The sequence below is a fragment of the Pleurodeles waltl genome, chromosome 2_2 (assembly GCF_031143425.1).
Source record: "Pleurodeles waltl isolate 20211129_DDA chromosome 2_2, aPleWal1.hap1.20221129, whole genome shotgun sequence".
Classification (NCBI taxonomy): domain Eukaryota; kingdom Metazoa; phylum Chordata; class Amphibia; order Caudata; family Salamandridae; genus Pleurodeles; species Pleurodeles waltl.
Window position 1 is genome coordinate 973764099 of NC_090439.1, and position 14951 is coordinate 973779049.

A 14951-nucleotide genomic window follows, 5' to 3' on the forward strand; every position below is an offset into this window, starting at 1 on the left:
GTGTTAAATTCAGTATAAGTAAATGGTTTCCAGAGCTGCGTCAGTCTGGGCAAGGCAAGTTAGCTCAACTAAGAAAGCCAGCAACAACACAGGAAGATGATTGGGTTCTTGTTAAAATAGAAAGACTTGCAAAAGCTGGATTTCAAGATTTCTGATCCCATGAAAGAAGCGATAGTGGGTAAACAGGTGCTTGAGATAACAGACGGTAATGTGTGGAGCATGAATAAAGGTGCAAAATTACAGCAATGTTTACAGGTTAAAGGAGTTGGGTCTGAGAGCAATGTTGTTGCTTCCGATGCAATTTATTCAAATACAATTGTAAGATGACATCCTCCAAGGCATTCACCTTCTTCAAGTAAAATTATCGAGATACTGCATTTGTTTTGCAGTTCCTACCATGATGATGCATATATGTCAAAACTTTACTCTTGTTCTTTCACTGCATCAGCTGGGACATTTTACTATACGTAGTATTAATTAGTGTTTTTTGGGAAATACATACTGTTGATTAATGTTTTTTGTTATGTCTCTGTTTATGTCAATCTACTTGAAGTTGTTAATGAAGGTGAATACTGGGCACTCCTTCTGAAATCTTAGCAAAAGCTTATCTAGAATTCCACAGTAAGAATTTAAAGGTCACTTGGCCCGGGCTTCTTCGATAAGCAGTTGCTTTAACCTTTTTCCACAAATAAATAACATTACATTTACCCATGATGCCGGATATCTCAGAAAATGCTAAACACAGTCTTATTTTACTCTGTCAATGTTGGTTATGCTAAACAATCTTAGTCTGAACCATGGACACAACTGTATACTTGAAGTGCTATTAATAGACAGATGGCCAGCCAGACACAAATTAACTTGCAAACTGTTCACAGATGCATTTCAGTTGTAGACTTTTTTCTAAAGTTCAAACAAAACTTACTGGTTGACCTCCCCACCATCTGGGATTGAATTTCTCTCTCCCTCGAAGGCTGAAGTTGGCATCAAACACAGGGTCATGCATTGAATTGCCAATAATTCCATGTGACTCAGGATACAACCCCTTTATGAAGAAAGAAATATTTAAATATGCAGTTTCTGCAATGTACATTGTCCCCAATCTCAAAATGTATGGCTATCATGCTCACAGTACCCCCATATTACTTTTGAAATATATAAGAACATATTTGAGAATTCTTACGGTTGACAGGGTATACAAGTTAGGGAAGGTCTTTGTTGGGTACACAGGTCTCATATAAGGTGAATGTGTTCCACATGATCCTAAAAGTGAGAGAGCAAAATACTTTTAGAAACACATTCACATGTAAAAAAAAAGAACTCCTACCACGTTTTAACTGAGAATCAGGAACTTTTTTTAATATGCTTATTTATGAAATGCTTATTACGACCGAGTTAGAACCAACTTTCCTTTAACAGTTAGATGAACAAATAAAACCAATAATTGGCAAGTATCATTTATGTTGGATTACAACTAGGTCCTGGCTAACCCCAAAAAACAACAAAGTAAAAACAGCAGATTGTTCTGGTGAAGATTAACACAGCTAAGTAAAAATGTTGCCAATCATAGATTTGACCAGCCTCACTGTTACATGAACTCATGGATGAATGTTCGAAAGTCAGAGTGGGTTCCCACTAAAAATGTGTGGATTCTGGAATATCTAACTGCCTTTCACATCCACAGTGAAAAATATAAAGCAAGCACTGCTGACCAGCTAAGCTCACTGTCACTCCCTCTGGTGTTCTAATGCATTTATGTTTGTACTGCATTTTCTAAAGGATGGTCTCTATATGTTCACGTTTCATATGTAGTGTCCTATTTAGAGCCCCATGACAGTAAGGAGGCAGGTGGACCTTGCAGTTAAACTTTCATCGAAGGTCTCTTCCTGACCAAGAACCTATTTGGTTTCCCCTTTCCATGCATCTCCAAACAGGTCAGCATGTATGGCATGCATGAGTATGGTAAATGGAAGTTTCACACTTGAATGCACACAAATAAGATACTCATGGGCTCTTTGTGAGGTCCTGACAAAAGCCAAACAGCCTACTGAGGCAATGGAGTGATAGCTGAAACATGCTGACCCAGGGATACAGAGGATACAAATTTCCTTATTGAATACCCACCTGTTTTTAACAACATACGAGTGCTCTTCGAAAATAAAATTAGCACTCAGGACACCCTAGACTACTTTAAATCTAGGATCTCACCCACTAATCAAAGAGCTCCCTTGGCTATCAAGTTTGCGCCCATCCAGATACGATAGGTATCTGGGCGAGGCCTCTATGATGAGGCATGCCACTTGGAATCCCAGTGGGTTAAAGCCCTTTTGACACCATAGGGTGATTCCCCTTGGATGGGTACAGAGATAGGCTAAGCCCAGAAGGGGGTCCCTCCTGTTGTTTTTGAATGATAAAGGTAAATACAGCCATGATCTATGACCAACATTCAAATAGTGGAAGTGCCAGTGCTGTACTGCAAGGGGATTCAAGTGAATCTGTAATGTCTATGACAAGTGCATCTTCATGTCCTGTTTAAAATGGTCTAAGAAGATCTCATTGACAGGTGAAATCTGCTTGGACCTGCAGCCACAAAGGTAACCCCTGGCTTCTTCACTAATGCTAAGTGGTTAACTGTAATGCTTGACATTTGCAAAATTATGGCAAACCACAACCATAGCAGCAACCTATAGTCAAACAACAAATTTGTACTCTCATTTATTTCTTTATTATTATCTGTTCACATCATTAACCAATTCGTCCTTCTAGCCAAAATGTTGCAAAATGACTTGCAAGATAACTACTGATCATAAACTGGCAATGCGGACAATTTCAATGCGTTTCTGTGGGCAAAACAAACTTAGACAAACACCCAACCACACTTACAATAAGCCATTATTTTATAATTGCATCCTGCAATAAGATTATTTAGATAGATAATGAAAGTGCAAATGAGAACACAAATACTGTTAATTACCACTAATGCATACTTAGCTTATCGATGTTTGGGAGAACCTTGCTGCCTTTTTTCATATAGGAGGCACGAAAGCCATCAACGGAGAAGATAATCAAAGGAGGGCGAACAAAGCTACAATCACAGAACAACAATAGGTTAACGCTCAGTGGGGCCAATATGACATACAGATGATTTCTTCTGGGCTGAAAATGTTGGCAAACATCATTGACTATGTCTGAGCGGCAGTGAAGCGTTCCAAGAAAACTCCATAAAACTGCATGGAGAACCCCAGTGAGATGTACTGAAACAATAAATAGCATTACTGCTAGGAAAATTACGTTTTGTTTTCTAATCAGTTAGTGGAGAATCAGAATGTTTTTAATCAATTACTTTATAGTGGTATTGGACTTTGAACACGTCTGCACCCCATCTGTAATGTCTGTGTATGCTACTCATCAATATCAAGGATAATAATATAATAGGGTAAAAGAGTGTCACTTTTTCACTCTTAGGGAACTCTTTGTATTCAGAGTCGACTACACCAATAAGAAGACCCCTGATACATGCACACCACAAACAGCAGACACCTGCACACCAACATACACACAAATCAATGTCTCTAATGTAATCTCCAAGTCATCCTGCACCACAAACTTCCTCAAAAACAAAATATGTATGTATTTTAGAGCCATGAAGCAATGTACATTCCTGCTCTGTGGAAAGACAAATCACACACAAATCACAACACAAAAAAGCCACACTATTGCTGTGTGTCTTCTTCACAGACCTGTGTATTTTAAAAAAACAATATGGGAATTCCGCCACAAGGGAGATTCACATGCAGAATTAAGCTAAAATTGGAGTCACCATGAAGCGCAAAAATTAGAGAACTGAGCTGTCCTTCAACACTTGGGTCAGCCCAGAGACAGAGAGGTGGGCGCTGAAGTACACTGGTCAGACAAAGACTCAAAGGGCCACATACTTACACAAATTATAGAGCTTAGGCCTCCTGTTCAGTAGGGAGGTGTGCAAAGGGAGAAGAGACAAGACTCGAGTAGTAATTAGTTGGTGTAAGTAAGCTTCCAAAACAACATACACAGTGCCAGAGCCATACTGGAGAAAGGGGAGGGGGAGGTTCAGAAGAGGGATTACAAAATGGTGTCCGTGCACTGAAAGAACCCCGTGCTGGAGACATGGCAGACAGACCATGGCTAACTAGCCGATTCCAAGTAAACCACCCTAAACATCAAGCTGTGAGAGCAAGATTCTCAGGGCTTATAAATCATAAGGCAAACTTTTACAATAATGAGATGTGAAGGCTGTCCTCACATGTGGGGTGGAACGGGACCCTTCGGCAGCAAATGGAGAGACTTGGAACTTACTTGGCAATTCTCCTATGCTAAAGGAATGAAACCTCGCAGTAACACAATATGAGCCCTTAGAGGACACTACTAATCAATGAATAGGAGCTCCCTGTAGAAGGCTAGCACCCAAACTCTCAAATGGACATAAGTAGACGTAGATTAAATTGCTTTTGGCAACCATTTCCAAAATGCTGGCAAAAGGTGTTGCCTGTACATATCAGGAGAGGCACGACCAGTCTGAACAATTAGCTTAGCACATGCTGTGCCAGCATAAAAAAATCCCTAAATAGGAGAAACCATAAGACGACTACAAATCATATCGAACAAGTGCCTTGCTTAACAGTTACTTTATTTTCACTAAGATTCTAATTAGTATGCTAGACAGGTTCTGCTGGTATTGGTGGAGCCAGACTAAGTGGGCTTTATTAGAGAGAGGCAGTGCTCTGATAATATTAGAAAGGTGGCTCATTTGGTTGAAACATATAGGCAGAAATTGACCCCAGCTCTCCTTATAGCCCTAGATGATGAAAAAGAAAATAAGTTAATTACCTTTAACTATAGTTCTCTAGTATCAGAATCTTTCATCGATTCACATGCTTGAATCATTCCCAGTTGTCGAGATAGGAGTCTCACGGCACATTATAATAGCGATGCCATGTTAAACCAAGAGAAAGAAGGCCCTAGGCCCTTCAATTTTGTAACATATAGGCACTGTTTAAAAAGAGGCCTAAATTAGGTTTCAGACAATCAGAGTGCTTTGCGCTCTCTAGAACACTCCTGTGAGAAGATCCAGTCCCTTAGATTTTCGAAGCACGAGTATAGGAGATAAACTCATATAGAGAGAGAAAGGTGAGCTTCCCAGGGAAGGAGGGTTGGTTGCATGTGACTCTACGAAAGATTCCAATACTAGAGAACTACAGTTGCAGTAACTCATTTTCTTACTTCAGTAAGGGAACTTTCATAGATTCACATACTTGAATCAGATTTTATAGCAGTAATGAGGCACATTGTACCTAAATGCTAAGCATATGCATCTACACATATATAAACATAAATATTCATATCTCTATAAAAAAAATATATATATATATATAAATATATATATATATACACACACACACACACACACACACACATACACACACACACACACAGAAAAAAACAAAGGTCACAGGGATGTTAGAGTTAGGCTCACATTTCACTCATACAAAACTAGTGAAATTCAGCAGTTATAGTTACCTGAGCTAACTGTAACTTACGCCCCCGCAATACACTGCTTATGACCTCACATATTACATCACTCATGACATGGTCAGTGACATCATTGATGACATTTCAAATGACATTGACAGCGAGTGTGTTTGGATAGAATATTTTTCAGGATGACCGGTTTGTTGAGGTGAAAGTCTGAAAGGACTTTAGGAATGAAGTTTGGGTTTGTGCAAAGAATCACCCTATCATCCATAAATTGTAGGAAGGCTTCCTGTATGGCGAGGGCTTGAATCACGCCACCTCACCTGGCATAGGTGAAAGCTACAAGGAGTGCAACCTCCCAGGAAAGGATGTTTATATCCACTCTGATTTGGTTCAAACAGGTGCTCCCATGAGCTCTGAGAGCACAGTTTTCAGTTGCCAGGGCGGAGGAGGAGGTCTGACTGGTGGGAAAACTCTAAACAAACCCTTAAGGAACTGTTTAACTATTCTAGCGAACCATAACGATGGTGACCTGGGTGAACCCCTGAAACAGGAGATGACTACCAAATGGACTCCGATAGATCCATGAGCCAATCCTGAGCATGCCAACTGTAATAGATACAGAAGGTTATCTTCAGGTGAAGAAGAAAGTGGATGTACTTTAGCATGCTGACACCATATGCAAAATCTTTTCCACTTATGTCAATAGGTTTTGTTTGTGCTGTCCGCACAGGCTCTGGCAAGTATGTCTCTACAATCTGGGGAGATTGTTAAGTGGGCAAGTTCTTTGTGCTCAAGAGCTAAGCTGATAATGTAAGAGGTATCCAGGTGCCACACTTGGCCCTTGTTCAATGTTAGGAGAGAGGGTGTTTTTAACTGGATGGGAGGTTGCTCCAAGAAAAGCAGCTTCGTAAACCAGTGCTGGCGTGGCCATGTTGGGGCTACGAGGATTATCCAGTAAGGTTCGGACTTCCTTTTTGTGAGACCCCTCGGAAGGAGAGGTATGGGAGGAAAGGCATAAGCAAAGATTTTGGGCCATACAATCAAAAGTGCATTACCCCATGATCCCTAATGATGATGCCAGCTCGTGAAGAACCAGCATTTCTGGCTCTTTGTGTGTGTGTGTGTGTTGGGAGGAGGGGTGAGGGACTTGTTTGAGGGTTTTCTGATCTAGGTTCCCTCAAGACCCTCAGTCTGCTGAGATTCTTCTTGTGTTTTGCTTTCCAGGAATGGACCATTCCTAGAAGTCCTGCACCTCCTGAGAGAGGAGTTCTGATCTCATACCACCTTGCTTGTTGATGCAGGGCTTCGTGGTCGTACTGTCTGTTAGGATGTGAAAATACGCATCCTGAGATCAAGGGTTGACATATAATCTCCCTGATTTAGGAGTAGCAGAACATCCTGCAACATTACAATGCAGAATGACTGTTTTTTGAGATAGGTGTTGAGATCTCTGAGGTAGATGATTGGTCACCACTCCTTCCACTTTTTGCAGAGCAAGAAGAATAGAATAAAATCCCTTCCCTTGTTCTAAGGCGGGAACTCTTTCAAGCTACCCTTTCTTGTGGATGGTTTTGACCTCCAATTTGAGAAGTTGTAGATGTTTCAGAGGGGAGGTGTGGTTGGTGGTGGTGTCTGAATGAATTCTAGAGTGTGGACAAATTGGACAAGATCTAGGACACATTAGTCTGACATTATTGTTTGCCAGCGTTGAATATAGTTGGATATTCTTTCTCCTAGCCTGAATGGAGAGGAAAGGGAAGTTGCTGGAGCCTATAAGCGGTTATTGTCATCGACCAGCATCTTTTCCTTGGTGTCCTTCTCTGTCTTTTCATGTGGGTCTGTTGTAGGCTATTTGTGGTGGTTGCTGTTGTATTATGGACGAAATTGCTGAGAGGTAGATGAATAGGAAGAGTAACCATAATGTTGATAACCTCCCCTATATGAGGGAAGTCCTCTTCCTCTGGTACCCCGAAAGGGCAATTTCCTATATGGAAGAGTCCCCAGTGATTTAGCTGTGTCGGTGCCTTTCTTTATGGCCTTCAGGGTGTTGTCAACATGCCTGCGGAAAAGAACTTCCCCGTCAGAGGGTAGATCTAGTATTTTGTTCTGGACCTCCAGCGCTTCAAGAGTTAACTTTGAGCAGACTTGCCTCCCAACTACAGCAGCACCTGCATGGTGTCTAAATGCAGTAGGGGCAATATCCATTGCACATCTACCCCCTCTGAAAATGTGCACTCCCATTCATGTAAAATTTTCTTGGCCATTGCTTTAGCCTCCTCTGGTAGTTGATTCATATATGGAGCAATATCAGGCCACGGTTTGTGAACACATCTTTCAAGAATAGCAACAGAATTAGTTAGTCTTAAAAAACACTGACATTAATAAGAAAGGCTTGCCAATATTATCAAGGCACCTACCCTCTTTGTCCTGATTTCTGTGATTAGGGTTGAGGGGTTCTTAGATCTGCGATAAGTGACCTGAGGGGTCAGTGAGTCAGGCTTGGATGGCCAGTGAGACATGCCGGAGCATACTCTCGAGCCTTGCATTTCTTAACCAAGTGTAGGTGAACCACAGTCACTGTGGCTGGAGTTCTCATTACATATAAGCCCTCTTCCCAAATGTAGTTGACAATGGGCATGGGTCTCACTCTTTTGAAATGGTTCCTAAAAATCATAGAGAAAGCAGTCCCATCTGCATAGTGGGCATGGGTATTTCAAACCGTTTTGCCTTTCCAGCAGGTTATGTAATCCTCCAATGTCTTCAGGAGGGAATCTACTGGAGTGGGTGACTGAGATGATGGTGAAGGTGTAAGATAATCATCCTATTCTGTGTGGGTGTAGCAGAGCTCTCCCTTGTCCCTCTCATCATCCGACGTTGCTGGGTCCTAGAGGAGAGCTATTACTGGAGTGTGCCTTGCTGATGCCGGCAATGACAATAGTCTGTCTTGGAGTGGAAGACTACAAAGATGGGGATTTTGCAGGTGGGGAATCCTGTGGCACAGTAGATACAGCAGGTGGAAAACGCCTTCTGTAATCAGAGCATGAAATGTAGTCCCAAGCTAGAGAGGAAGGTAGACACCATTTCCTCCTAAATGGCTAGTGGTATTGCTCCTGAGGTGCCTAATAACCGTAATCCTCATATTCCCCCTCTTCGTACTCCTCCTGCTGGCACTTTACATGCAGTTCAGATGATCTGGGCACAACCTTAAAGGGCCCTTCTTCCTCCAAGTCTTCCTCATCCAACAAATGGGCTGGTATCAATAGAGACACCTTGGTTGGAGAGGTGTGCGCAGGAGTTAAATATCTGCTTTTCTCCCATTTTTTATTTTTTTTCTCTCGTCTGAGGTCATCAACTAGGATGTGAGCATCAATATCATAAAAGGCGGGTCTTCTGTCGAAGGATGAGTCGTCATCCACAAGGGAGTGGACGACAGAGGAACCATCGTCACTGCTGTTGACGACAAGGTCAGGGTGCAAACGATGCTTGCGAAATCCGGCCACACAGAACCACGCTGTGTGGGGCTTGCTTCATTTTCAGGAACCACAAATGGGTATTGCATCATTTCCCAGCCACGATGCAGGTGATGCTTCGATTTCCCAGACTTGATGCAGGTGGTATGCGATTTCTCAGCCGCAATGCAGGTGGTGTATCAAATTTTCCCCCGCACAGCTCCTGTGCGTGGATTTTTATCTTGGTTCCACCAGCTTCACCTTTCAAGGGCCCAGGGACTGGAGTAGGCACCACTTGGCAGTGTGGGGGTCTAAACAGACAGTCTACGTGCTGGCAGAGGAAGTCTTTGATGGCCCTGAGACTTCAAAACAGGAGGCAAGCTCAGTCCAAGCCCTTGGAGACACTTCACAAGCAGAAATATACCACAAAGTCCAGTCTTTGTCCTTTTTCAGGCAGAAACAGCAACTGCAGGGCCTATCTAGCAAAGCACAATCACAGGCAAAAGCAAAAGGGCAGTACTTCTCCTCCAGCTCTTCTCCTTGGCAGAGGTTCCTCTTGAGTCCAGAGGTAATCTACAAATCTAGAGTTTTGGGTCCACTACTTATACCCCTTTCTGCCTTTGAAGTTGGCAAACGTCAAAGGAAAGTTTTTGTTGTTTACAAGATCCAGCCTTCGCCAGGCCTGGTCCCAGACACACACCAGGTGGGTTGGAGACTGCATTGTGTGAGGGCAGGCTCAGCCCATTCAGGTGTGTCAACTCCTCCCTCCACTCTAGCCCAGATGACCAATCAGGATAAACAGGCTACACCCCAGCTCCCTTTGTGTCACTGTCTAGTGGAGATTCAAAAACAGCCCAACTGTCAGTTTGACCCAGACCGAGAATACACATGCAGGCAGAGTATCAGAATGGTTTAAGCAAGAAAATGGGCACAATATAAAAGTGGCATTTTCAAACTGACAATCAAAAATGGACTTTACCAAAAGATGTATTTTTAAATTGTGAGTTCAGAGGCCCCAAACTCCACATCTCTATCTGCTCCCACAGGGAAACTGCACTTAACAGATATTTAAAAGAAGCCCCCATGTTAACCTAGGAGAGAGATAAGCCTTGTAACAGTGAAAATCAAATTTAGCAGTATTTCACTGTCAGGACATGTGAAACACATCAGTACATCACCTACCTTTACCATATACTGCACCCTGTCCATGGGGCTACCTAGGGCCTACTGTAGGGGTGCCTGACATGTATAAAAAGGAAAGGTTTGGGCCTGGCAATTGGGTACACTTGCCAGGTTGCATTGGCAGTTTAAAACTGAACACAGACACTGCAGTGGCGGGTCTCAGCCATGTTTACAATCAGTGACGCAAGCCCACTAGTAGGATTTGATTTACAGGCCCTGGGCACCTCTAGTGCACTTTACTAGGGACTTACTAGTAAATCAGATATGCCAATCACAGTAAAGCCAATTACACCTACAATTTACACAGGGAGCACTTGCACTTTAGCACTGGTCAGCCGTGGCAAAGTGCCCAGAGTACCAAAACCAGCAAACACAAAGTCCAGCACACAGTCAAGCATGGGAAGCAGAGGCAAAAAAGATAGGGGAGACCACACCAAGAATGCCAGGTCTAACATGAATGTATAAACATTCCAATGCTGGAGTAAGTGTTTGATTGGGTAATCCAGGATTTCCTTAAAGTGGTAATAGATAAGATGGGAATGGGTTCAACTATGACAAAACCGATTCTGACAAATTACTTAGAGCCATAGGCCAGAATCGGAGTCAATGGCATTACCTCTGACAAATTTCAACTTCAAAGGAAACAAGACATGTTTGCCTATTGTCCTTCCTTTCAGTCTTTGCTATTGAGCCAGTGGCAACTCTTATAAGGGACAATTCAGTCATTACATTCATTAGCGGCAGTATCAACTCAAATTGGTACAGCTGATAAACATATGAACGTCATCCGCATCTTGAGCTACACACCTCCTACATATGGAGTCCCTATTCCTTTTAATTTTGGCAAGCTTCAGGGGCATACAATATGCTCTGTGTAGTGAATAAAGGGATTTCTCCTTAGTGCAGCTAACTTAACTACTTAACAAAGCATATCCATTGATACTTGCCATCTCTCCTCCAGCTCTGCATTCGGCAAGTATCTGTCCCAAACTTGGTGTGATGATCTGCTGCTTTCCAGAAATGCTGGTACCACAATGATACTTTCTGGCCTGAGGTTTCTGAAGTTCCATTTCTGCTATACTTGTCTCATGGTACGTACATCCCTGAGTTTTGAGCCATGCAGTCATCTGCTGGTATTCAAATCTCAATAATGTCCCGTTTGTGATCCTCTTCCAAATGTCCCAAGGTAACATTGTCCTCCCTCCACTACCTACCCCCACTTGCTTATACCACTTTCTCTCAGGGAATCGTTAGGCGATTTGTGTTGCACTCTTTAGTCCCAGAGGAATCCCACACTGGCGACAGCTTGCTGAAATATGGAATAGCAGGTGTCATCCTAATCCTTCAACCAAATTTAGTAGCAGACTGTAAATACTTCAAGCACACCTCCTTAAAGCTGTCCCAGTCTGAGGGCATACTGGCTCAGTGTGGGTAAGGCTTTGGCGGTAAGTCTTATTATGATTCTCTCTGGCATGCTGTAAAAGGATGTTGGAGAAGTAAAAACAACTAAAAATCAATGTAAGAATCTTTAATCTAGTTCTCCATGCAAAGATAGAAATATGCAAAAATTGGCATCATCCACAACCCCGACCCAGTGTGAGTGGTGAAACTAAGTAAGATACTTCCATGAATTGGATAAGAAGTGTATGAAAGGGAAGGAGAAAGTACAATTTAGGGACCAGCTGAGTGGTGGATGAGGGCAAAGGAGGAGTCTGATGATTACACTTCTTAAGTCGGTAACAGCTTGGGAGTTTACGCCATGGAACCAGAGCACAGTTTACCAACTGAATCTGGACCAGAGAAAGGGCACAACTGAGAGTCATGCATATAAAGAGTGCTCATGAGAGGTGAAATGAGGACAAAAAAAATTGAATTATTTAAGGGGTATGATTTGGAGCTGAGCAACACAGAATTAGACTTTTCGATGAAGACCAAAATTTGAAGTCTCTGTACCTGACATCACAAGGTGCCTGGGAGATTTTGAAAGGATCTTGACTTCAATACTAAAAGACAGGGGTGCAATAACAAGTCCTCTACCTAATGCAGTGGCCTCCAACTTTTTCTATAGTTAGAGCTCCTTGTGCTCAAGGAAAATCCGCCTGAGCTACCAAAACATTTTATTACTGTAAAATAGAGACCACATGTTAGCATTACTAGTGAAGGATTATCAGTAGTGACCACCCAATTCTTTCAGCTGACCAACAGCTTTAAATGTGTTTTGGAAACAGAACCACCAGCCTTTATCAGATGATCAGTTTCTGAAGATACACTTTTTTTTTTTTTTTTTAGCAAGTTCTACTTTTCATTTTGGCCAAACAAACTCAATTTACAGATTGAAAATCTTTCCTGAAAAATATTATTCAGTTTTAATTTTTAGTAAGTAAGCAACACCCAAAGTTTGGCATATAATGACATGTACAAATCCCTCACCGGGACAGAATATTATTCAAACTCAGAGACGGTGCAATCATAGGCCATGGATGCCTATAACATGCTTATGATGCCCACCATTATACCACAGCCACCAACGTGCCAAGAATATACAACATAATGGCCAGGATGTCCATATTATTATGCAAATGGAGCCACTATTATGTCAGGGAAGGCTATGCTCTTAATAGGCCAGTGATTGCTGCCAGTAGGCCACACCTAGACTACGAATGCCCAAAATACATCAAGGATGACCACTGTTATGCCATTACCATGGTTATTGAATTAACAGATACAGTTGTGCCTGAGATTAACCCCTTATAATAGGTGCAGTATATATTTTTGGTGCTCTTGAACACCAGGCATACCTTCATTGACCAGTACTGTTTTTCAGAAGGGCCACACAGAGACACACACAAAAATATACACATGCACAAACAATAACACATGCACCTGAGGCTCTTAATTATCTCATCTCTGGATCCAGACCCTGCTTTCCCCAGCTCCTGGGCTCAACATGCACCCACCTTTCACATTTTCACTCTGGCTTTTGCAGGCCCAGACTTTGGTGGCTTCACATTGGTTATTCCTTTCACTACTGATGGCACCCTTTTTAACTTGCCTTGTTTATACTCCTCATAGTGTGAGTGATGGAGTAGGGCCTACAACATGGCAAATTTCTTTGTGACTTTGCTAGATTGTGAGTAGATACATACGTTTGCGTGACAGATCCTGTAGGCTAACCGTGTGTTTGGATGTTAACATACGATCCTTCCATTGGCCACTCAAAGGGTCTTGAGATGAGCAGTACTGACTTTGTTTCATAAGCACATATCCTCTGAATGAGGTACTGGGTTTGGTTTCATCTCTGAGAGCTACGTCTAGGGTCCGAGTATCGCTATTGGTAGCACCCAAAGTACTCATTGGAGATCCCTGGCCTAATGAAATGGGCAAAGTCTCCCCTAATACATTACAGCCTCTATGGAGACCTGTCCAAAAGCAAACTGGCCCCGCCTTAGAGCCCAGATATTGTCAGACTTAACCATATGAACTTAGGACTATACATTACAGGCTCAGTCGAGAACTGTCTTAAAGCAAACTGGCCCCGCCTTAGAGCCCAGATATTGTCAGACTTAACCAAGTAGGATGGCCAATATATATCCTGGCTAGGAAGGATCAATGTGGTAAAATAAACATCCTTCCCTAATTAATATTTTTATTGCAAGCATTATCCATGCTGATCCCTCAAACATAAATGTCCTGCCAGATCAAGTTCATATGGGGAGGAGAGCGGATGAGGCACAAAAGTAAAACAAAATACTGATCAACTGCATGAAGGTTTGGCATGCCTGCATATATTTCAGTACTTTGAAACCATACAACACGATCTACTCCCACTGAGATATTTCCGGATTTTAAAAAAAAAAGTGCAATGAAAATTGCCATACATCTCAAAAATAGATAAACCATTTCCAATGACATGCGTCAATGGGGCAAAAGAGCATGGGTTGGCTACTGCTTTAGTCGACTACACTTCCATCCACTCTATCCCCGAATTCTTCCTGGGTCAGACAATACGAGATTGGATGGCTGGAAGAAGGGAGGATATCTAATATTAAGGGAAATGTTTGACAAGAAACGGATAAAGTCTTTTATAGACTGTAAGCAATCAATTTGATTATCTCAAACAGCCTGAATACAATACAATGAGACCAGGCGCTGGATTATGCAACCACAATTCAATGAAACAGGCTTTAATCCATTAACTCCATTTGAAACATTTCTCACAGTTTATGATATGATTAAAGGTCTAAAGATTATATAATCTCCTAATTGGTGACCTTTCAGCTAACAGGTAGTCTTGCCAGTCACACTGGCAATTAGAAGTGGGAAGGGAATTTAGCAAGGCAGAATGCTAGCACACGACGCGATCTATATAAAGGCTTTAGAAATATCCAACAACAGGAGGTAAACAAACTCCTTAAGACTTGGAATCAGACTCCTAACAGATTGAAACAGACTTATTTCATGACTTAAAGTATCTACTGGTGATGTGAAATAGATGTGGTGATGAAATAGATAATTGAATGCACTTTTGGTGGAACTGTGAAGAGATCAAATCATTCTGAAGGGGGTACAATAACTGTAAATGGTATGTAAAGAAATCCATCCACAGGTCTACTAAAAATTGAAAGTGGGCAGGATAACTGGAAAAGGACTTCAAGCAAACTGCTCAGGGTTTTTTTTTTGTTTTTTTTTTTTTATTCGGGGCAGGCAAGAAACTAATTATGTTTTGTGGGAGAAAAAATAAACCCCAACAGACAGGATATGGGTACAGAATCTATAGGATATGAATGTAGTGGAGGAACTAACAAC

At 42.0% G+C, this 14951-nt stretch overlaps 1 protein-coding gene across 12 annotated transcripts in view; it reads right to left on the reverse strand.

Annotated features, from left to right (window-relative positions):
- ENPP2 (ectonucleotide pyrophosphatase/phosphodiesterase 2) overlaps positions 1–14951 on the reverse strand; it is a 636665-nt gene that overhangs the window by 231191 nt on the left and 390523 nt on the right. For all 12 annotated transcript variants that reach the window (XM_069220669.1, XM_069220667.1, XM_069220665.1 and 9 more), the window contains exons 6-8: positions 2988–3085; positions 1184–1263; positions 926–1045 (exon numbers count right to left, since the gene is read on the reverse strand). In XM_069220669.1, coding sequence (XP_069076770.1) covers positions 926–1045; positions 1184–1263; positions 2988–3085 — 298 coding nt within the window. The remainder of the gene's footprint in view (positions 1–925; positions 1046–1183; positions 1264–2987; positions 3086–14951) is intronic.